General features: G+C 60.7%; 3 protein-coding genes across 3 annotated transcripts; 1 reads left to right on the forward strand and 2 right to left on the reverse strand.

Annotated features, from left to right (window-relative positions):
- Positions 1 to 494: 494 nt before the first annotated feature.
- Positions 495 to 3,444, forward strand: SNAPC2 (small nuclear RNA activating complex polypeptide 2). Its single transcript, XM_082621556.1, has 5 exons — positions 495 to 890; positions 1,600 to 1,719; positions 1,869 to 1,937; positions 2,230 to 2,560; positions 2,653 to 3,444. The coding sequence occupies exons 1-5, from the start codon at positions 708 to 710 to the stop codon at positions 2,982 to 2,984; spliced, it is 1,035 nt and encodes a 344-aa protein (XP_082477682.1). The 5' UTR covers positions 495 to 707; the 3' UTR covers positions 2,985 to 3,444.
- A 1,292-nt stretch (positions 3,445 to 4,736) lies between these two features.
- Positions 4,737 to 6,396, reverse strand: CTXN1 (cortexin 1). The gene is made up of 2 exons (XM_082622968.1): positions 6,227 to 6,396; positions 4,737 to 5,858 (listed from the first exon to the last, which is right to left on the reverse strand). Exon 2 carries the CDS (start codon positions 5,836 to 5,838, stop codon positions 5,590 to 5,592), a length of 249 nt encoding a protein of 82 aa, XP_082479094.1. The 5' UTR covers positions 5,839 to 5,858; positions 6,227 to 6,396; the 3' UTR covers positions 4,737 to 5,589.
- Positions 6,397 to 6,970: 574 nt separating this feature from the next.
- On the reverse strand, positions 6,971 to 21,855 carry TIMM44 (translocase of inner mitochondrial membrane 44). Its single transcript, XM_082623706.1, has 13 exons — positions 21,736 to 21,855; positions 19,619 to 19,720; positions 16,394 to 16,564; positions 15,314 to 15,394; positions 14,210 to 14,359; positions 13,064 to 13,203; positions 12,684 to 12,769; positions 12,037 to 12,129; positions 11,816 to 11,940; positions 10,398 to 10,448; positions 8,572 to 8,661; positions 7,844 to 7,954; positions 6,971 to 7,525 (listed from the first exon to the last, which is right to left on the reverse strand). The coding sequence occupies exons 1-13, from the start codon at positions 21,781 to 21,783 to the stop codon at positions 7,406 to 7,408; spliced, it is 1,368 nt and encodes a 455-aa protein (XP_082479832.1). The 5' UTR covers positions 21,784 to 21,855; the 3' UTR covers positions 6,971 to 7,405.
- Between the last annotated feature and the right edge of the window lie 1,003 nt (positions 21,856 to 22,858).

A 22,858-nucleotide genomic window follows, 5' to 3' on the forward strand; every position in this document is an offset into this window, starting at 1 on the left:
TTACCGCCCAGGGGAGCCCCAAGGGCATTTTGTCCCAAACAAAAAGGGGACACCCAACCCCACCGGCTTAAATTTAAAAATAAGCCTCGTCTCCTTCTCCACCCCTGCACCGCCCACCTGCTTTCTCAACCCCAGGATTTCTCCGCTCTCCACTCCCACCGCCCGGACCCTGCCCTCGCTAGGGCCTCGAGCTCAGGCCTCTGCTCCAGTCTCCTCTCCGTCTAGCCTAAAGGTCCTTAAATCCCTCCTGCCCGAGCTCCTCCCTCCCCAGAGTATAGACAAAGGAGGGGACTATTAGCTCCATTTTACGGTTGAGGAAACTGAGGTTCGGCAAAGCCAAATCACTTGCTCACCAGTCAGGGCTGGCCGACCCCACAGCCCAGGCTCTTGGCTACAAAACACATAATAGGAGTTTCACAAGACGTAGTCCTGGAACGGAAGGAGGGCACGAGATCTAAGAAGTTGGCTCCAGTTCACGAATGAGATAGAATGCGGGCGGGGGGTCTCGTTCGTCCCCGCCTCAGTTAGATGCCAGTCTCCCCATTACTTCCCGGGGAGGCAGTTCCCTTCGGCCCGCAAACCCAGAGCCACGCCCCCATCTACTTCTGCCTCCGCGCGGGGTCTTTTGGCCCCAGCGGCCGCCGTAACCCCGCCCACTAGGGTAACGGCCCCAGAACGACGACACCGCCCTCACCCGCCTCACCGGCATGAAGCCCCCGCAGCGGCGGCGAGCGGCCCCGGCGCGCTATCTGGGTGAGGTGACCGGCCCCGCGGCCTGGAGCGCCCGCGAGAAGCGGCAGCTGTTACGACTACTGCAGGCGCGACGGGGCCAGCCGGAGCCGGACGCCGCCGAGCTGGCCCGGCAGCTGTCGGGCCGGAGCGAGGTCGAGGTGAAAGGGGGGTCTCGGGATGGGAACGAGGCTGGAGGCGGGGCTAGGATGTGTTCGGGGCTGGCGGAGGGGCGGGCCCTGGGAGATGGCGGGACGAGAGTGAGGCTTGGGGGCGGGGCGGGGCCTTGGAGTGGGCGGGTCGAGGGTGAGGCGGGGGCGAGGTTGAGGAACCGGAAGAACGCCGGAGGAGGCGGGACTAGTGCAAGGCTGGGCCTTGTGTGCCTGCGAGAAGCTAAGGGCGGGGCGAGGGCGGAACATAGCCGAGGGGCGGGGCGAGGAGGAGGCAGTGCTGCGGCAGGCTGAGGGGCGGGGCGAAGCCAAAATTTAGGGGCGGAGCGAACTCTGAGTGAGAGCGGAGGCCCCGGACTGGGTGGAAGGCGCAGAGGGACTGGGCGGGAATGGGGTTGAAGTGAGAGTCAGGAAATGGGGCGGAGTGGACGAAGCGGGTAGGTGACTAGGGTAGTACTTAGCACGGGGGTGGGCCCTGGCTGCGGGGAGGAGCCAGAACCGGCCAGAGCCTTAACATCTTTGTCAGGTAGCTGGTCACACCTGGGGCCTTGGCCCAAGACCCTTGGGCAGAGTCCCTATGACCCTTAGCTCCGGGCCAGAGGGAGGCTAGGGAGCAGTGGCCGGCCCTGGAGCAGGCAGTGGACTGCCTAGCCCTGGGCTTCTAGAAGGTCCATTTGGCCTCATCCTCTCACTTCCCCAGATCCAGGACTTTCTCCGGCAGCTCAAGGGCCGAGTGCTCCGAAAGGCCACTCAGAGGATGCATCCAGATGGCCTACAGGGTCCCAGGCGCCGGGAAACACAGACCCCGGCCCCCATCGAGGTGAGGCGGGGCGAGGCTCCCCAAGGCCGGCCCCTGGAGGATGAAGTGGGAGTTGGGGGGATAACCTGGTCAGGGGAGCCCCAGGAGGGGTAGGGCTTGGGGGACTCCTGAGGGTTGATCCGTGAGCACCTTCTGGTTACTTCACCCAGGTGTGGATGGATCTGGCTGAGAAGATAACAGGCCCTCTGGAGGAGGCCCTGACCGTGGCTTTCTCACAGGTACAGCCATCCGCCAGGCAGGATGGGGGTATCCCGGGGACGGGGTCATATATGTGAGTCTAATTAAGCTGAACCTGGTTCCTGGGTTCCTCCTCTTGCCAGCTCTGTGACTCTGGTCCGTCACCGGACACCCTAGCCTCAGTGTCCGCCCTTCTGAGGCCCTCTGCTGAATGTGACGCTTTCCTCAGGGTGGCAGGGAGGATTTGGAGGTGGAAGGCTGTCACCTGCAGGGCAGGGGAGTAGCCCACGGGGACACTTCTGCCTTTCCTTGCCTGATCTCTCTGCCTGCCAGGTGCTCACCATCGCGGCCACGGAGCCCATCAGCCTCCTGCACTCCCAGCCCCCCAAGCCCACGCAGGCTCGTGGAAAGCTACTGCTGCTCAGCGCCCCTGGAGGGCAGGAGGACCTGGGCCCTGAGGCTCCTGGCCCCGCCCCTGAGGCCCCTGGACGGCAGGAGTCTCCTGGCCCCGCCCCCAAGACACAAGGCCCTGCCCCTGAGGCATCCTCTGAGTCCCTGGCTGGCCCGTCCGCTGAGGAAGACTTTTCTGTGGACTTCGAGAAGATCTACAAGTACCTGTCGTCCATCTCCCGCGGCGGCCAAGGCCCCGAGCTTTCCGCAGCTGGTGAGAAGGGAGGGGCTGACGATCTGGGGGTGGGAGCCTCCGGCGGCAAGCCCCGCCCTTCCCTCACCCGTCCCCTTTCCATCCATCACCAGAGTCAGCTGTGGTCCTTGACCTGCTCATGGCACTTCCTGAGGAGTTGTCCCGCCTGCCCTGCGCTGCCCTGGTTGAACATATGTCAGATATGTACCTACGCCTGATGGCCCCCCAGCCCGACCCTGCCAGTGGGGGCCTGGGGTCTGGGGCTGAGGATGACGGGACAGGTTCTGGGGGGCAAGAGGAGGCTGGCCAGGCCACTCCTCAGGCCCCCGAGAATGCTGGGCCCAGCGAACCGATATCCGCTTGGCAAGCAGCTGGGATCTGCCCCCTGAACCCATTCCTGGTACCCCTGGAGCTTCTGGGCCAGGTGGCCACCCCTGCAAGGTGAGGGGCCTGGCACCTCGCCAGACACACCAGACATCAGTGAGCCCCCACGCCCTCAATCCTGCTTGGGCTGGCACTGGTTGTCATTGAGGATCTTGCCACAGTGGAAGGTCCCTGACGCAGTGTGCAGTACAGGTCGCCTTTAAGATGCTCGATACAGCGTGGGTCTCAGAAATGGAAGCACAGGGAATTCCCTGGTGATCCAGTGGTTGGACTACATGCTCTCCCTGCCGAGGGCTCGTGTTCAATCCCTGGTCGGGGAACTAAGCTGTGCAGCACGGCCAAAAAACCCCCAAAAACCGAAGCAAAGTTGTACAGGGTTTCAGCCATAGAACTGGGATGAGGGGGTTCCAGCCAGATGGCTGGGCTAAAATCACCCTCAAATACTCCCCCCACTGGCTTCTCATCCCTTCTGAAGTCCTGTATCTGGTGTCCTGTAACTGTGAATAAAGTTCTGGTCTATCCCCCTGGCTCTCTTTCTCCTGTGAGTTAAAGGTGGGAGGGGGCCCAGAATCAGAGGTAGGGAGCCATAGCTTGGAGTCCTGGGGACGGAGCGGGGACATGCCAGGGAGGAGGGTGTGGTTTTCGGTAAAGGCCACTGCACCAGGTCGTCTGATGCCATCTGGAGCGACCTTGGCTTGGCTGTGGGGGGACCCTTGGTGATTGTTTGGAGGGTCTACGCCTGAGCCTGACCCGTGTCGGGGAAAGGTTTTCAGAGCCCGATGACCCCCCATCATACAGATGGAGGGGAGAGGCTAGCAGAGTGAGGGTGGCCAGGTCGGGGGAGCTGGACTCCTGACCACGGGAGGGTTAAAGGTGGGCTGCCCATGTGGCAGGAAGTTGGAGGGAGGGGAGTGAGTCCCTGAGGTAGCCTTGGGGAAGCAAGTGGGGGAGGGAGGGAGAGCTGGAGGGGCCTTAGGAGCAGAGCTGGGTGGAGGAGGGGGGTGGGGTCCTGGCCGTTACCCAAGGTCTCCAAGTTCCAGAGGTGCTGCCAGGTCTCCCTGCACGGGGCCCCCCTCCCTCAGCCTCGCTGAGCGTGTGGATTCAGGGGCAGGTTGGTGAGGGTCGGGTGGGGGAACCGGGTGTCCTCCTACGGCACCACCTTCCCCCAAATCGAACCAGTCCTCTGAGAGCCAGTGAATTTTCTGTTCGCAGAGCCTGTGCATTCACACAGCCTTTTATAGCAACGCTCGTCTCTCCCCACACACACTGCACACGGCTCCCCCCGGGGGCGCACAACACAGCTCGCAGGCGGGCCGTGGAGCGGAGCCAGCCCACTCCATGACCAAGGCCTCACAGCACCAGCCCCGTGGTGTCCAAAGTGCACATGCTGATGGTGGGACGGAGGGACCAGGCCAGAAAGGTTTGGGGCTGCGGGTGTGGTCACAGTACCAGAAGGCCGTGCCAGTTCTTGGAGACAACCTCCAGGGCTGGCTGAGGGCACCCCATCCAGGCTCCCTACCAGGCTAAGTCCATTCCATGGCCCCCAGAGTCTCCTCAAGTCAAGGGAAAGAAGGGTGGTCTTGGCTGTTCCTGGAGCAAGGGGGATGGATTATGCCTTGGTCCTCCAGAGTGTACATCTGGGTGTTTCGCAGCCCTGGGCAGCTGTTAAGAGTGTGCAGAAGTCAGCCCTGGGTTCAAACTCTAGCCTGGCTAGAAGCCAGCTGTAGGCACGTCACTCAACCTGCCTGGACCCGAGTCCCCTGGCCTGTAGAATGAGGATGCTAACAGGGTCCTGAAAAGAGAACAGACCCAGTACAGGAGGAGCTACCTCAGCACGCTGCTTGGCATGCAGTAAGCGCTCAATAATAGCTTTTATTAATACCATGGGCTCAGAGGCAGGGAGGAGTGAGAAAGCAAGGGGAGGGCCTGGGAGGGGGGGCTTCAGGAGGGACCAGGGGGAGGTGGCAGGAGGGCCAATGAGGGGTGGAGGTGGTGACAGAGGGAGGGGCGCGCTGACCTGAACTGGGGCCTGGGCTGGGGGCGGGAGGGAGCCTGTCTGCGCTCTCCCCGCCATGGAAGGAGCCTCGCATCCTGGACACAGCAGCCATTGTCGCTCTTCAGTCTCTGTCTCCGGAGCAGGCCGCGCAGGGCATATTGGTATGCAGCGTCCACCTCATGGGCCCAGGAAAGCCCGCAGGCCCGGAGCCCGAGGAGGGGCTCAACACTTAGGGGGGCGGGCGGCGGGGGAGTGAGGATGGCCAGAGGACAGGGGAGGGAGGGAAAGGGTGACGGGGGTCCCCGAACCCGGGAGCGGACATGACACTCATGCTCGGCGGCAGAAGAATAGCAGAGCCACCTACACGCTGGGGGCGGAGAGGCGGGCGTCCTCTTCCCACCCAGGCTTTAGAGTCGGGGGCCAGCCGGGCCGGTGAGTTACGGAGAGAGGACAGGGCGGGATAAAGGCACGAAGTGGGGCTCCGGCCTGGCCAGGAGGGAAGATGGGAGGGGTGTGAGGGGGGAGGGGTTGGACTTCTCCTGACGCCCTCCCCCCTCGGGCTGCGAGCTCGGGGGCAGGATCCTGAGCGCGGTCCAGGCCCGGCGGCGCCCCGTCGGATCGGCCCCGGGAGAGAGACCCCGCGGAGGGCCGGCCGAGGGCGCCGCACCGCTCAGACCAGCGCGTAGTCGAACTGCCCGCGCTCGAGCGCCTCCTTGTGGTCGGTCCAGGACGAGGCGGGCATGCGGCTGTAGGGGTCGAGCAGGATACGCACGCAGCGAACCATCAGCAGCACCAGCACCACGAGCAGGCACAGCACGAAGGCGAACACGGTGCGCTGCTCCGCGTCCAGGCCCGCGCCCACCGGGGGCCCCGTCGATGGCGGCAGCGGCTCGGGGGACAGAGTCCACGTCGCGCTCATGGCTCACATCGCCGCGCGCCCTGCGGAGGAGGGGGCCCGCCCGGGAGGCAGGGATGAAGCTGCGCCTTCCCGCGCCCCCGCGTCGTCCCCACCCGCCGCCCCCCACTACCCTGCCGAGCCTCAGCCCCCGCCCGTGCCTTTGTCCCCTGGCTACGCCCATGCCTGGCCCGCGGGCACCCAACTCCGGGCGTGCGCGCAGGTGGGGACGCTAAGAGCAAGGAGAGGAAACCCCGACCCGGCCGGCCCGCGCACAACAGGTGCGAACGCGCGGCCCGGGCTGCGTGGTGGGGGGCGAGACCCGGTTCCCCCACCCCGCTCCCTTTGTTCTTGCGTCCTGGGGACCCCCCCTCCCCCACCGCCCGCGCCCCCGCCCCGCCGCGCCCCTCACCCTGGCCTCGACCGGGACCGGGACCAAGCGGCCGGCAGCCGCGCTCTCTTCCGGGACCCGCACCAGCTCCTGGTCTCTCCCCGGTGGCCGCGGCAGCGGCCCGGACTCTGCCCACCCCACCCGCCCCTGGAGCGGCGGAGACCGAGGCAGGCGAGCTCCGCGCCAGCCGGGCCGCCGCGGCTGTTCCCATGGCGACGGGGGCGGGGCCGCCGCGGGGGGCGGAGGCTGCGCAGGGAGCGGCGCTCGGGCCCGCGACCCCGCCCCGTCCTCCGGGAGAACAGGGCCCCGCCCAGAGGCGCCGGGGAGACCACCGGCCCCATAGAACCATGAGCACCGAGGGCCTTGCCCTTCCACCCCCACAGGCACCCCCTCCAAACCACCCAGCCCGACTTAAGCTCCCACAGCCCCATTCTCCTCTGCAACCGACCCCTCAGACTCCCTGTTTGGGGGATCCCAGTGCCCCCAAAACTCATACAGGCGCTTAAGGTCCTCAAGCCTCGGGGACCCCAACCCTCAAGCGACCCCACCCAGGTCACTGAAAACCTCCGTAGCTTTTCCAGTCTCCTTCCTCCCCCCCTCCCCCCGCCCGACAACATACTGAGGGTGGGCAGGGTCTCCTCCAGGTGAGTCCTCCTCCTGTTTGAGTTCCTTCAGTGACCATGACCGCTGCCCCATGACCACTGGGCTGCGCCCCCCAGTCCCAGCTCCCCCCACCCCAGTGACAGACACCTTGGACTACCCAGGTTGCTCTCCTGCACTTTGTTGTTTTATTATTTCCAAATCTCTGCGTATGTATAGGATAATAATAAGGGCACTGTTAAAAAAAAAAAAAAAAAAAAGGCCGAAACGGCCTGGCTGATGTGGCCAGTGGGCCCAGGCCGCACCACTGGGTCCTGGGAGGGTACCCCTGGGCTGGGGGCCTCTGGGCACTGCCCGTGGCCTGGGTGCCCGGGGCCCGAGCAGCCCCCATGGGGCAGAGGGGCGGCGCTGGGGCTGGCGTTGTGCACAGCAGCCCCTCCCCTCCCCGCCGCATCCCGCTAGCTCTGCAGCAGTCCTGGCACGGCGGGGGCACAGCTGACAGTCTTGTCCCCAGAGGTCTAGTTGCTGCAGGTGGACACCAGTCCCCCGTGTGTCTGCAGTGACGATCCAGCCCCGAGGCCCTAGTCGTGGCTGCTGCGCTCAGAGGACCTGCTCTGTGCTGGAGGCGGAGATGTCCAAGAGCCGCCAGGCCGCATAGGGGTTGAGCTCGCCCTGGTCTCGGCAGAGAGCCCACACGCACAGCATTCGCAGTACCTTGTCCTGCAGAATCAGGGAAGGGTGAGGGCTGGAGGCAGGGTGTGAGCCCGGCACCCACTCCAGGACGAGTGCAGGGCACGGAGAGAGACGCTGCCAGGTCAGGGCACTGGGAGGGACCAGGGAGTGGTGCTGCGGGGTCGGCCTGGGTCTGGGGTCCAGAGCAGAGGCAGGGGCAGAGGCTGTAACTCAGGACTTGGTCAAACCGGAGAGATAAGCGACCCTCCGCCAGGCCCAGCTCAAGGTGCTGCCCTGCCACGCCGCATCCCCTCTCAACTGGCCTCACTGCGTGTTCCCGCCCCATCCCCTCCCCCGCTCACTCACCGGGTCACCCTCGACCACCTCGCCTTTGGGATTCTTGATCACCATCACCAGCTGGGCCTGGAAGGTGATGATCAGCACAGGGCCCTGCTCCATCATCTTGCCCATGGCCAACTGCAGGGGCAGGGGGGAGGGGCACGACAGGGCAGGCAGGCCTGAGAAAGGTCCCCAGCCCCTTCGCTGCCGCTCCCCACTCCAGGTGCAGACCCCTGCTTCAGCACCCCAGGGCTGCCACCTCCCACTGGCCCAGGCGGGCACGTCCCAATTGTGAGGCAGAATGTGAACCACTGAGGACCCACACAGGCTCCCCGGACTGAGGCTGTGCAGGCGTGTAATGGCCTCTCAGAGCCGGCTGTCTCGCGCACAGGTGTAGGTGTGCCTTCAGCTCCCCACGGGGAGGAAATCGAGGGGATCGTGGCAGAGCAGACCAGTGGGGGGCCTGAGCGGTCCTGACAAAGCCTCCCCAGTGAAGGTGCAGGGATAGCCCTGGCTTCAGGGGCCTCAGGGGACCCTGGTCTGGGCAACAGCACCCCCTGGGCCACCACTTGCCTGAGAATTCCTGACAGCAAGACTGTGGAAACCTTCCACTGAAAGGGACCCTGGAGGCCATTTAATCCAAGCACTAGAAATCCTCCAGGGAGGGGGAGCCCAACCCTCCCAGCTGAGCGCAATTCAGAGAAGCACCCCTGCCCACCCTGGGGTCCACCTGGCCCCCCGGAAGAGGCACTCACATCGATGTTGTCGATGTCCAGGATGCGGGAGTGGAACTGGAGGCCCAGCGCCTTGGCCTGCTGGATCGGGTGGGCCAACTGGCTGTAGGTCTGCAACAAGAAGCCAGACCCAACCGTATGGCTGGCCACCTGTGCGTGCGAGCCACGCCAAGGCACTGCACCACAGGGGAGCCGGGGGGCTGCTGCGGTGTCTCGGGAAGCTCCCTGTGGGCGAGCTCACCATGGGGTTTCAGGATTTCAGCTCTTGTACCTTCCAGAAATGGCTCCCGGCTCCTGGGTGTGTAGCGCCAGGAGTGGCAGATGCCAGGAGCATGGGTCCAAGCAGGGAGGCCGGTGCCACCCGTTGGCTGGCTCGAATCACACACTGCCCTCTCATTATAAAGACAGCACCGTATCAATACTATTGAAAGCGGTATTAATCAGCGAGGCCGGTAATTCTCTGGGAACGCGATCTGGAATACACTCCCAGAGGTAAGTCGAGGCCTCTCTGGCTGACCCTGAACATTCCTACATTCACCTCACTGTGAATCTTGGCCTGGAACCAAACGCTTTTTCTAGGATTCATCCTACCCCATGGCTGCTCTGGGGTGAACTGCCCAGGTCTACCGCCTTGTCACTGACCAGCCCCTGTGGGCGGGTCTCGGCCACTGGCAGCCTGTTCCTCTTACGGGGGCAGTGGTGCCCCAAATGACACCCTAACCCTCTTGTGCCTGCTCCCAGGCCCGGGACACAGCAGCCAGCAGCCTTGTATCTCAACAAGCAACCATGACAGAAGGCATTCCAACAGCATCCACTCTTTATGGAAGTAACTGACTGATCCACCAAGTGAAAAAAAAAAAAAAAAAAGGGCCAATCTGACTTCTTGTGTGGTTTTCTTAAAGATGACATTTTCAAAACACCCCTGTGTGAGTGGCTGCAACTTCAGCTGCGTTTCCAGGGGCACCAGCAGCAGCTTGCTGGCAAAGGTAACCAGCCACATCCTAATGGTCCCCAAGTAAAAAAAAACAAAAAACAAAAAAAACCCCAAACCACTCATAAATGCCCGCTGGATTAGTCACTGTGCAGGGGAGTATTTAACAAGAAAACCTGACATCTTCTCCTCTGCTTTTTCAAGTTGTTTGTGAGCTGGGTACAGAATAAAATCAGCCAAAAGAGACTCTGGATTGCTCAGTATCAAGAAGCTGGTGGGGGAGGGGGGGGAACAAACGCGGTGAAGACACAGGTCAGGGAGTGAGCAGGGTGGGGTGAGGTGGCCTGATGACGGGGATGGGCAGGCTGCCAGGAAGGGGCAGTGCAGACAGCATGCTCCCAAGGACGCCTGAGCCGCCGCCATGCAGCCCAGCAGGCCTGTGGCCCGGGGCCCAGAGCCCCGACTCCAGGAAGCAGCCGGGCCTCGTCAGGACACACGGCTCTTCCCGGGTGGGAATCTATCAATGTCTGTTTAGGTGTGTTTGAGGATCTTGCAATGAGAACAGCTAATGAATACATCCAGCGGTGCATGTGCTGGAGCGCTGCCCTTGTGTCCCCAAAGCATCCTCACGACCCCCATGAGATGAGCCCGATGATGTAACTCCGGCCCAGGGAAGGGAGGCTGTGGGGCCTCAAACCCCACTTGCCAGCCAGCACCCACGACCCCCGTGCACTGAGGGAATATCGAATGCACCCCCCGAGTTATCTGCCGTCCCTTTCCGCCCACCCCCTGACCCCTGGGCCCCCAGCCTGTAGCCACCCCCGCCCTTCTCGGAATGAGCCATCCAAGCAGATCTCCTCTGAACTGTGATTTCTTCTGAGGCCTAAATAAGGGGGGAAAGCAAGCAAGCACTTACAGCTTCGTAGCACCAGTCTTTGAGAATGTCGAGCTCTCCAGAAATCATGGCCTAAAAAGGGAAAGACAAAAAAAAAAAAAAAGTGTGAGAATGAGAGTGGGCTTTTGAGGCAGGTAAACTCTGGAGAATGTTCTCCAGTTAGAACCTTTCTTCTGCAGAACCCCCGCCCCAGCCTCCGGGTCCTAATCTGGGGAAGGGAGACCGGGCCAGGCTGCAGCAGTGGGAGCAGAGCCCCTGCAAGTGACAACGGGGCAGCCCAGGCTGGGTCCCAACGGCCTGCTGGAAGGAAAAGGAAGGTGGCAGCGTTTGGGGCCCTCGCCCTGTCCGGGAAACCGACCCAAGGAGGCCAGGCAGGGGATTCTACCTCCCCTGGGGACAAAGAAGCCTTAGACAGCCAGGTCCACGCGGGACAGGGCAGAGGGGGAGTGCAGGGGAGGGTTCCCAGGGTGCAAATGAGAGAAGCTTCCACAGGAACCCAGAGACAGGGCTGGATCTGGGGAGGGAGAGGGTGGGTTTTGGGGGGAGTGGGGTGGTGAGATGCTGGTGGGAAACCATAGGGAATCTGGGGGCTGAGACAATCTCAGCCCAGAAGATTCTGCCCATGCTTGGGCTGCTGCTTTGGGGAAATGCTACACTTTCACCTCCTCCCAACCCTGCCAAGTGTCCTGAGGGACCCGGGAACTCGGAGGAGGGAGAGGGGGCCAGGCGGAGGCGGTGTGGGAGGAAGGGACGGACATTCACACGGGGCTGGACGGGCTGCCTGCGGTCCCACTAAGGCTGTGCCAACGGCCCCTGGCTTGGCTGGGCTGCAGGATGCCTAGGCTCCAGCCCCAGCTTGGGGGGGCCTAGAGGAGGGTGACCTTGAGCAAGTCGCCTCCTCCTTGTTTATGTGCCAAAAGGAGAGGCGAGAAGACCAGAAGATGGGCTTCAGGGTTCCCAGAGAGGAAAGGCCCCTCGGCTGCTGTGCTGGTCCCGCCTCCCTGCCCTGAGTCATGCACTGCCCCGGCGCCCTTGAAGCAGCAGCCGGCTTCTCCCAACTCCTGAAAGGCCCCTGGCCCCTGGGAGACAAACACCTGGCCCCTGGCAGCTTCAAGGGAACAATGTCAGGAAGAGAGCTCAAGGGAAACAAGCCACGGGGCTCCAGGCTCCAGTGGGTGAGAAACTCAGTCCCTGGGGCAGACACACCCCATGGGCGAGGCAAGAATGGTCAGGGCACCGGCCCAGGGACCAGCGGGGGCTGCAGGAGACCGCAGCGGCCTGGCTTTCTCGAGCTGCTTGACTAACAGGGGCTGGCCGTGTGGGGTGCTCAGGCCTCTGTCAACACTGGAGCCACCTCTCCGCTCAGAAGCCCTGTCCATAGCCAAGCGGCCCTGCCAGAACTCTCCGCGGGGCCGCGGCCCTGCCAGCCGCACACGCACCTCCAGGACATTGGGGATGATGTCGTGCTCACACTGCTGCAGGAAGCGGTCCTTGTCGAAGGCAGGGTCCACCCGCAGGATCTCCGTGAGAACCTCTGACATCTCCGTCTTCGAGAACAGGCCCCCTGGGGCAGCAGAGCCAGGAGTAGGGTGAGGGCCCAGGACCCCCTCCCACCACCAGCTCGGGCTGTTGGGGGACGGTCCCGGGGCAGCCCACTCACCCAGCAAGTCTGTGACCTTGTCTGTCAGCACGCGGGACGCCCGTATGAAAGCGTTGTCGCTTTCGTCATACTTCATCTTCATCTCAAATAATCCTGTGGCGGGTGGCGGATGGGGTCAGGGGCCCCTTCCGGAGAGACACACCCGCTCCATCACAGCCCCCTCCGAGCCTGCTGGCCGACTCTGGGAGGCTGCAGAGACCCCTCCGGCAGGGGCTGAGGGGAGCCGAGTGAACGCCGGGCGCCGCCCCTGCTGGCTGCGGTTTTCGCTACCGAGGGAACACAGGCCTTTGGACATCCTCAGTGTCCAGGCCAAGTTCTGGTTCTTGGCCTCGGTGTGTCGAGGCCAAGTTCACATGGGGGGGTGGCTGGCACGTGCACCTGGCTGCCTCACAACGACACCGGCTCCAGCCAAGGTGGTGGCCCAGCCCTGACGGCGGTAGCCCGCCGCCCAAGAGGTACTGGGCGCTTCCCCTCAGGCCACCTGAGGCCTGCGCTCCGCTGCTCACTCGCTGGGCAACGCTGTGGGAGTGACTGGTCCTCTCTGACCCCGGCCTCCTGCTCTGTCTTGTGCCCGGTCCTCGGGGAGCACTGGTAAGTGTTTGTCACCGGCCTGCCGCCAGGCAGTTCTCTGAGATGGGGACACTCACGGTTAAACACCACGTTGTTGTCCCTGAAGTCCTTCCACTGCTGATACCACTTGGAGTCCTTGTGCAGCACGACCCCCAGGGCCTCCCTGGGGAAGATCGGGGAAGCAAGTGAGCGCAGCCCGGGAGCCGCTCCGCGCACGGGGAGAGGGGGCGGCAGGACGGTGTGACGACCCCGGCCTCTTGCCTTCTCTTTCCCCCTTCCTGCCACCCTGCCCTTCCCCTCCCAGTCCTCTCAGGGTGCCTGGGAACCTCGAGCACAAAGAAACCCCACAAACGGACTTGGGTAGGAACCCTCTGCGGGTCCTGGGAAACGGAGAGCAGTGCAGGTGCTGCAAGGGGAGGTGGTGAGAGGGGGGCCCCTTGGCAGGTCTGGTACCTACTCATTGGCCTCAAACACTTTCTCTTCCTTGAATTTCTCTCCCGAGAACTCCTTCCTTTTCCTGAGCCGCTCAGGCCGCCGGTAGGGCCCGGTCTGCCCCAGGACGCTCTCGTCGATCTCCTTCTTGACGGACTCCACGCCCTGCAGAGCACAGCCGGCCATGTGGGAGCTGGGGCTCCCCAACACCCCAGACCAGCAGCTGTGGACCCACCCCGGGGCCACGCCTCCCAGGTCTCAAGGTCACGTGACTCGCAGGTGCAGGGCAAGGACACGCACAAGCCTCGGGGGGAGGCACAGGCAAGAGGCAGAGGGGAGACCCCAGCTCTGACTTCGGCCCCCACCCGCCCCCCGCCAAGAGCTGCCCCCAGACGACCCTCACATTCTGAGGCCGATTCCACACTCTCGCTGGAAACATTCCTTCACATGGGCCAGAAGCCGGACGGGCGTCCTGAGAGCTGCCTCTGCCTCACCACCTCCATCCGAGCTGACCCAGCCTCTGGATCCCACCTCCGCAAACCTCTGGAGCCCATTTCCCTCCTGGCTCCATCACCCAAGACACTCTCCGGCCTCCTCTGAGCTGCTGCCGGAATCCTCACTGGGAGGCTGTGCTTTCAGGATGAACCTAAACTCCCCCGCACGGCCTCCAGGACCCTCTGGTGTCCCTGCCACCACTCTGGCCACACCTAGCTGCGTGGGGCGCCCCGAGCTGGTGATGCCCACTCCCCTGGCCTGGCGCCTTCCCCGAGCGTTCCTCTGTCATGTGTTACTTGGAACTGCCTGCCCCTTCCCTGTCCCCATTCTTGTCCCGGGATCCTCTGAGAGCAAGAACTCGGACCTTCTCTCCTGAGGCCCCATGGCCAGTAGAGGGCCCAGCGCGTGGTAAGCGGTATTTACGGAATGAATTCAGGACCTCAAGTGACCCAGAGCCTGACAGTCTCTGGGTTCTGGATGTGAGCTAAGGGTGTCAGCAGCTGACATCGGGTTGGAGGCTCTTGGTTTGTTAACGTGTAGCTCCCTAGGGGCTGTGACTTGCCCGAGGCTGCTCAGCCAGGATTGGCTGAGGCCTGGTGTGCCCTGCAGCCCTCGGTGAGGCCTCTCTGGGGCTGAGCCCAGAGCGCCCGCGGGCACGAGCCCCGGCCCAGCTCACCTGGGAGAGGGCTTTGAAGGCGGCGGTCCTGCCAAGCTTCTCCCCACCTTTGGACACAGACTCAGCCGACTGCTTGGCGGTCTTGGCTGCTTCTTCCACACCCTCCTTGATTTTCCGGCCAAGGTCACTTTTACTGACTTCGTCAAAACTCTACTGAGACAGAGAAGAGGAAGGTGTTGGCATGGCACCCGGTGGGGGCCTGCAGGAGCTCCCCCCGAGCTAACAGCAGACCCAGCCTCCAGAGGGCGGGAGCAGGTGTCCTGAGCCCATCTGGCTCATGGAGCCGAGACTGGGGTGCACATGCCCCAGAAGGCTGCCTATGATTTCTGGAGCACTGGACCCTAGGGCTCCGGCCTGTAACAGGCAGGAAGGACAGCACAGGAGCAGCAGCCCCGGGGTCAGGACAAAGGGGAGGTAGGTGAGGCCAGCGCACTGGGCTGGCCTCGAGGCAAAGCCCTGCCCCTCTCTCCAGCCCAGGAGAAGCAACAAAAAGAAAGTCTCCCAGGGCCTCCCTGGTGGCGCAGTGGTTGAGAGTCCGCCTGCCGATGCAGGGGATACGGGTTCGTGCCCCGGTCTGGGAGGATCCCATATGCCGCGGAGCGGCTGGGCCCGTGAGCCATGGCCGCTGGGCCTGCGCGTCCGGAGCCTGTGCTCCGCAACGGGAGAGTCCACAACAGTGAGAGGCCCGCATACCGCAAAAAAAAAAGAAAAAAAAAAAAAAAAAAAAAAAGAAAGTCTCCCAGGCCCTCTAGGAGTCTCACTCCCACCTCTACTCTCCCGGGGGCGGAGCGTGCAGTGTCCCAACCTCCTTCTAGCCTAGGGCAGGAAGAAAAACATCCTCCTTTCACCCTCCTCCTGTTCTTGCTTGTAGTTCAGAGGCTTCTAACTTAAGCGGTGACTCGCAGGCCAGTGGGTTAGTCTGAGCTCTCCCTCCTTCCCGAAGGCATTCTGGACTTTGATTCCGGAAGCCTCCCGACCAGGCAGCCTCCCCCGCCTGCTCACCCCCGGCTGCCCCCAGCACTGCTCCCCGACTCCTCCACCACAGGTGAGGGACAGATGGGCTCCGGAGGCCCTAAGGGGCCTTGGGGGTCCGGAGGCCATTACCTCCTTCACGGTGCCGGTCATCTCCCCCAGCTTCTTCCTGATCACCTCGCCCGTCCGCATGGTTTCTGATTCGATGGTTCTCTAGGGTAAAGGACGTTGTATCTTTGTGTTGCGACACACAATCTAAAGAAGCGTTTTCTCAGAAGTCCCTTCCTTCCTCCCCAGACACACCCCGTTCTACCACTCCCTCAGCCTGTCCACCCGTCCCCTCCTGGCCCCCCAGGGTCCCTGGCTGTAGTCTGGGACAGGGACCCTCCTGAGCACAAAGCCCCAGGCCCCGCATCTGTGTCTGGGCGGCAGGGGGTGATCTTGCCCATATGCTCACCAGTGATACACTGGGGGCGGGGCGGGGCATTCTCAGCGTTCTCCTGCCCCTCTCTGCCCCCTCCCCATCACCCGGTCCCACGCTCGGCCTTCGCTGCCCCCGGACGACCCCTCGGCTCACTCCTCCTCCTTAATGAAAAGGAAGGGCGATCTCCCACAGGGTCGAATCCCTCACAGGTAGTTTTACATCCAAGTGAGTGACTTGGGGAGACTCAGGGGGAACAGGCGTCGCCCATGGCCTGGGAGGGGCGCCAACAGAACAAAACCTCCGAGGGGCCTGGGGCAAATGCCCACAACCCCAGGCTCAGCTGCCCATGGGTGAGATGGGGGTGCCGCCAGGCAGAGCCCTCACGGGCAGACAAATAAAGGGTGCCAAGCCCATCCACTGGCGGGCGCCTGGCAGCTACTCCATGAGAGACGGCGGCAGTGATTAATATAATAATTACACCAGCCCCGCAACTCACTTTCTACCCATTTCAGTCAGAGGCCCTGAGGAGCAGCGCATCTCAAACCTAGTGCCCGAGGGACCCGTGGAGATGCAGATTCTGATGCAGCAGGTCGAGAGGGCTCTGAAACCCCGTCAGTGCTGCTGGGCCGTGTGTAGAGAAGGCTGCAGTCTCACGGCTGAACTGGAAGGCTGGGGGCCTGCTCCTGTCCCCTCACTCCCCGGCCGCTCCAGCACTGCCCTGGGAGGGAATTCCTGGCTCTGAGAGCAAGAGTGACTGCCCAGGGAGACGCAAAGCAAAGGGGACTCACGTATTTCCTTCTGGCTTCCTGGAGCGCATCTGACTCTTCCAGCTTCCTGGCCTCGTCTCGGAACTTTTTTATACTTTCTTTCATTTCTTTGTTTTTGGCTAATTCTTGTTTGATGTTATCTAGCAAGCCGGAGAGAAAGCCTTTCCTGTTTCCAGAAGAATAGGATTTGGACTAGAAAGAATGCAAAAGAAACGAAGAATTTTTTCATTTTCTCCTTTCTGTTGATATAGGTTTAACAATGAATACAAGCCGCACGGCGTGGCCAAAAATAAATAAATAAATAAAAATTTAAAAATAAATAAAAACAATATCTGGGGAATTCCCTGGCGGTCCAGTGGTTAGGACTCTGCGCTTTCACTGCCGAGGGCCCAGGTTCAATCACCGGTTGGGGTACTAGGATCCTGCAAGCTGCTCGGTGCGGCCAAAAACAACGACGAAAACAAAACAAAGCAAAACAAAAACCAAAAAAACCCCACAGTGAATAGTTATCTCTTTTAGAAGAGTATAACAGACAAAGTAAAAAGCCACCAGGCGGTAAACTGTGGGACAAGATATTATTCAGCAAGAAAAAGAAATGAGGGGCCTCCCTGGTGGCGCAGTGGTTGAGAGTCCGCCTGCCGATGCAGGGGATACGGGTTCGTGCCCCGGTCTGGGAGGATCCCATATGCCGCGGAGCGGCTGGGCCCGTGAGCCATGGCCGCTGGGCCTGCGCATCCGGAGCCTGTGCTCCGCAACGGGAGAGGCCACAACAGTGAGAGGCCCGCATACCGCAAAAAAAAAAAAAAAAAGAAAAAGAAATGAGTTATCAAGCCATGAAAAAAATACAAGAGGAGTCACATGACATGTTATATCAATTACATCGCGATTCAAAAAAGAAACAAAACAAGATGTGAAGGAACCTTAAGGGCGTATCACTAAAGGAGAGAGGCCAATCTGCAAAGGCTACAGGCTGTAGGATTCCAACTCTAAGGTCCTGGAAAAGGTGATACTATGAAGACAAGGAAAAGGCGAAACTATGCAGACAAGGAAAAGGCCGGTGGTTGCCAGGGGCTGGAGGAGGGGAGAGAGGGTGGACAGAGCACAGAGGATTTTTACCCCAATGAAACTACTCTGTAACCATACTGTCAACGGTAGATACATTACACATTTGTTCAAACCCATAAAATGCACAACACAGAGAGTGAACCCAATGTCAACCACAGACTAAAGTCAATAATAATGTGTCAATACTGGCTCATCAGTTTTAACCAATGTACCGCCCTAACTGCAAGAGGTACAACCGGAGGAAAACTGCGTGCCCGGTGGGAGGAGAGGGGGACAGGAGGTTGATGGGCACGCCCTGTACTTTCCACTTGATACTCCTGTAAAACTAAAACTGCTCAAAAAAATAAAGTCTATTAAAAAACAAAAGAAAATGCCAGGCCCCTTCTCTCGCTGGGGTGAGAGAAACAGGCGCAGCTTGGAATTCTCATGGGGCCTCACACACGCCCATCCAAGGAAAAGGCCAACACCCAAAGGGACCCTCGTCCCAGGACTAGAGCTGAAAGGACTCTGTGGCCCCTTATTCCAAAAGAGCCGGCCCAGGCCCTACTCCAGGGGCTTCTGGGCCCAGGGTAACTTCTTCCTTTGGGGCCACTCCCGAGTCCCCAGCTGGGCTTTACATGTCACCCAAGGGCCTGGGGACTGGCACAAACCTCCCTCTCTTGGCCCACAGGATCACAGTCACCGAGAGCCGGAGCTCAGGGTCCCCCCTGCAATCCCCACAGGAAAATCCAACGGAACACACCCAGAGGCCAGAAGACAGCGTGAGGCCCTGCTCCAGGCACTGCCCTACCCGAGACACAGGCTTCGGGGTCAGACACAGCCGGCTGTAGATGCCTGCTTCGCTCCCTGTGTAACTACGTGCAGGCTCAGGAAAGAGAAAGCTTAAAGACTGACTGTGAGCCAGTCAAGTCACAGGGAAATAACCGCACCTGCTCAGCTGCCCCCACCACTCCTGCCGGCGTGCGGGGTCTGCTGCAGCAGCAGGGGGTTCACCCTACAAGTTTCAGGGGTGACTGCCTCCCCGGTCCCCGTCCAGCCCCAGGGAGAGCAGCAGCAAGTCTGGGCGCTGCCCCACAGGTGCGGTGGCCCGGCCTGGCAACAGCAGGCTGCTGTCTGGTCCAGATGTGCCCTGACCAGCCTTTCTCCAGGGGAAATCCAAGTTCTAAGACTGTCAGGGACTGCACCAGCTCGCGGCAGCCCCATGGCTCACTCCAGGGCTGCAAACTGGGGGTGAGGGCGGGGCTGGACAACTAAGGGGAAGCGCCAAAGGGCATGTCCCAAGCCCACAACAGCCCCAGGACAGGATCTGGGAGATAAAGCATGCTGAGGGTAGAGAGCTGAGATGAGACTCAGAAGGGAAGGGAGGGTGTGGGCTGCCTGAGCATGCGGATTTGGAGACTGTGAGATTTCGGGCTTTCTTCCCCATGGTGGTGAGGCACCAACAGAAACGTGGTTGAAGAGGAATGACAGGGAAGGCAAAAAAGCTCTAGAAAATGCTCTCTGTGAGGAACAACATAAAGAGTAAGGGAGGGGCTTCCCTGGTGGCGCAGTGGTTGAGAGTCCACCTGCCGATGCAGGGGACACGGGTTCGTGCCCCCGTCCGGGAAGGTCCCACATGCCGCGGAGCGGCTGGGCCCGTGAGCCACGGCTGCTGAGCCTGTGCGTCCAGAGCCTGTGCGTCCAGAGCCTGTGCTCTGCAATGGGAGAGGCCACAGCAGTGAGAGGCCCGCGTACGGCAGAAAAAAAAAAAAAAGAGTAAGGGAGATATGGCCTGGGGAAACCCAGCTCCAGGAGATGGATGGGTGACTCTGCTCAAATGCCCAGAGGGCTGTCACCCAGCAGAGGGCACAGACTTGCTTAGTGAAGGACCCACAGGTGGGAGCCACCGGGAGGTGGATTTCAGCTCAGTTAGAGGAATGCCCTTCTAGCCAGCAGAGCTGAGACATGCTACTTTGTGTGAGGCAGGAGCCCTAATCCTAACAGTGTCGAGCACTTCCCGGGATACGAAGAGGACCAGGCCCACTGGGCTGTGTAACTCTGGAAGACCTTGGATGTGGAATGCCTGCCATTCAGACACCCCCAGCAGTGTGGACAGCATCCTGCAGCCCTCTCTCCTGTCAACTAGGTCTGATTTTCACACCTCCCCCTCCTGCCGGCTTGCTTGTATCCTGAGTCACTCACCAGGGTCAGCTCTCCACTCGGCCGGGGCATCTGATAGGTACCATGGGGTAGTGGCACTAGGTTGTGGCTGGAAAGAAAATGGACTCCACCTCCAAGGCATCTCTAATTGAGGGAGAAGAGAGAAAGATCCATTTAGACTAGAGGGTGATGAGGAAGTAGGGCACGCTAAAAGAGCAGGGGTCGTCTGAGAGTCATTTGACGATTTTTATCACATGTCTGCTGCATGCTAGATGCTTGACCATCTTCCCAAATTCTGAGAAGCCAGTGGAATCTGGTGGAAAGAGAAAACGCTTGATTTGCACATCCGGGGCCCATATCTACCCTCCTGCCTCTGAACGTGGGGGAAACTGATGGGTCCTACGAAATGCCAACCTATGGTGGAAGAAGGCTAAATATGACAGTCTGGCTGAACACCTTAGTCTGAAAATGGGCAGGCTAAGACTCGACGCTGGTGGCGAGCGGTCTTCTCTCACCAGCCCACCCTACTTCTGCCAGCCTTGGAGGACCAGAGGCCCAGGCTTCAAGGGGTAAACACTGCTAACTTGTCCCAGGCATAACCCTGGAATAAAGCTACCATGTCCTGGTCCAGGGTTGAGATGTGAGCAGAGCAACTTAGGGGCGTCACCTGGGCAAAGATGCTGCTAACCTCATGTGTAGCACCTCTTTGGTAAGCATTTCTTCTCCTACAAAATGATGAACTTAAAGCTCCATGAGGGGGCTTCCCTGGTGGCGCAGTGGTTGAGAGTCCGCCTGCCAATGCAGGGGACACGGGTTCGTGCCCCGGTCCGGGAAGATCCCACATGCCGCGGAGCAGCTGGGCCCGTGAGCCATGGCTGCTGAGCCTGCGCGTCCAGAGCCTGTGCTCCGCAACGGGAGAGGCCACAACAGGGAGAGGCCCGCGTAAAGCAAAAAAAAAAAAAAAAAAAAAGCTCCATGAGGGAAGCTCCATGCAGGTCCTGTTCAATGCTACACCTTAGCACCCAGCACGGAGCTAGGTACACTGATGTCAATGACCTGATAGAACCACTCTTTCATTTCCACATCCCCTGGGCCCTTCCTCTCCCCATTCCATGCTTCCTGTCTCCAGTCACTCTAAGCAACACCCCGAACTTACACAGATGCCACACTCTCCTATAGCTACTCAAGAGTAACTCTTGGGAGTTTAACTAACTTGTTTTACTCCTCTGAATGCCTACACCCATTGATCCTGGAGCCACTGACTTCAGCAACAGCCTGAAAGAGAAGTGGATGGTTGTCTCACTGGGGAGAAAAATCCCCCAGCAGGACCAAACCTGAGGGTGGTTCTCCTTGGGACATGCCCAAATCCAAACACGTGTACATTCAACCTTTAAAACCTGCCTCAAAAGACAAGCAAGCCCAGAAAAAAAAGCTCAGTCCTGAGTCAAAAACACCATCTTTCTCCTGACACTCAGATTGCTGGGAGATATTTTCCTTCCTCCAGAGTCTGGCTCTGGAGTCAGACTGACCTGAGCTTTGGACCAGGTCAGCCACCCCACTCAACTCTTGAGACCGTGCGCAGCTAGCTTAACAATTCTGAGTTCCCAGCTTCCTACCCTGTGAAACAGCGACAAACAGCTGCAACGTGAGTACTATTTTCTGAAGCCGCTTTACACGCCTTGACCCACAGGGCATCTATGAGCCCAGGCTCTTAGCCAGGGCGACAACTACCTCCCACACTTTCAGAGGATTAAGAGAGGCGATGCAGGAAATGCTCCCGGTAGGGGGACGTGGCATATAAAGGTGAGCTGTGACTGTCACGGTTTTTTGCCTTTTCCTCGCTACTTTTTCTCCACTGAGCACCACGGACACCATTCACTCCTCGGTACACATGGGGTCAGCCAGGAAGTGAGGGGCGATCCGCTCCCGGCCCGGCACGCCCGGCCCCCGCCCTCAGGCCTCGCTTCGGTACCCACGTTCCGAGGCCTCGCTCCGGGGCCCCCGCCCCGGCCTCGGCTGACCCAGCGACCAAACTCCTAGCCTCTCGCCGAGCTCAGGGAATGGCCGAAGGGATCAAAGGCCTGGGGAGAACGAGGCTCTGGAGGTCACGGGTCCGGAGCTCCCTAAGTCCGCCCCCCCCGGCCCAGCACTCTGCTCACCCGCGGGCAGCGGCACCAGCCTCCCCGCAGCGCCGCCGCCGCCGCCATACTGGAAGATCCCGTGTGACCTTCTCGCGGCGTTATCCGATGGCGTCATCCGCCGCGTCGGCCTAGTACGGCCTGGGTCTGGGAAAAGCGAGACCTGAGGGTGGGGTTTGTGGGAGGGAAAGGCCTATCACTGGACAGGGCTCCCAAGGAGGGCGGGGCCGTAGGGGAACTCCACAACGGGGGGCGTGGTCTCGTGGTGGGCGTGGATTCCTAGAGAGCTAGGCCTCTGATAGGGCAGAATTTCGGAAGAGCGGGGACTGTGACTGGATGTGACCTGGGGAGCGGGTACTCCTGTGAGGCAGAGACGTATGGTTGGATAAAACAGCGAGGGGGCGGATCCTGAGGGTGTGGATTCTGTCGCGAGCGGTGATTTTCCGACTGGCAACTCGGGGTTCGCGTGGCCGGAAGAACGGGTAAACAGAGCGACCCACACCGACGCACCAGCCCAATAGCCACTGACTCTGGCTCTCACTGACAATGATGGACAGTGACCAACAGACGGGCAAGTGAGTTGCTTCACGAGCAAGGGCGAATGAGCCCACTTTTGTACAGCACTTCGGGAAGGCGCCTGTTGGTTTTGGTCCCGAAAAGGAACGGGAAGCTGAGACCTGGCTGGGGGTGGACTACTCCTCCCTCCATCGATTCAGTGTGAATTGATACACCTGGCCCTGAAGAAGCTCAAGCCTCTGTCATGTCAGCACCCAGATACTATTTTCCATTTGGAGAATGCCGCCACCAAGTGGCGGTACCTTGACAAGGCCATGCAATCTGAGGCTGGGGAGGGGTGGTGGGCTGGTACCGTGGGGAGGGTTAATGTATGTTGCCTTTGCCCTATTGAAACCTTTTGCATTAGTAAACTGTGATAAGGTCTATGGGACTTGAAAGGGAGGCAACATACATTCCCTGGCTTCAGGATTGGACAGATCTGCGTTTTCTGTAACTCAGGACCTTCACCTCGAGGTGACAGAAGGGATGAAGGCTTCCACTCGGCTTTGTTTGAAATGTCTTTACTGGAAGAGGAGCAAACTAGTTAAGAGGTTGGGATATACAGGTTTGTTGTTGAGAAGAAGGTCTG

The sequence above is a fragment of the Mesoplodon mirus genome (genome assembly GCF_964341445.2).
Source record: "Mesoplodon mirus genome assembly, chromosome: 5".
Classification (NCBI taxonomy): Eukaryota; Metazoa; Chordata; class Mammalia; order Artiodactyla; family Ziphiidae; genus Mesoplodon; species Mesoplodon mirus.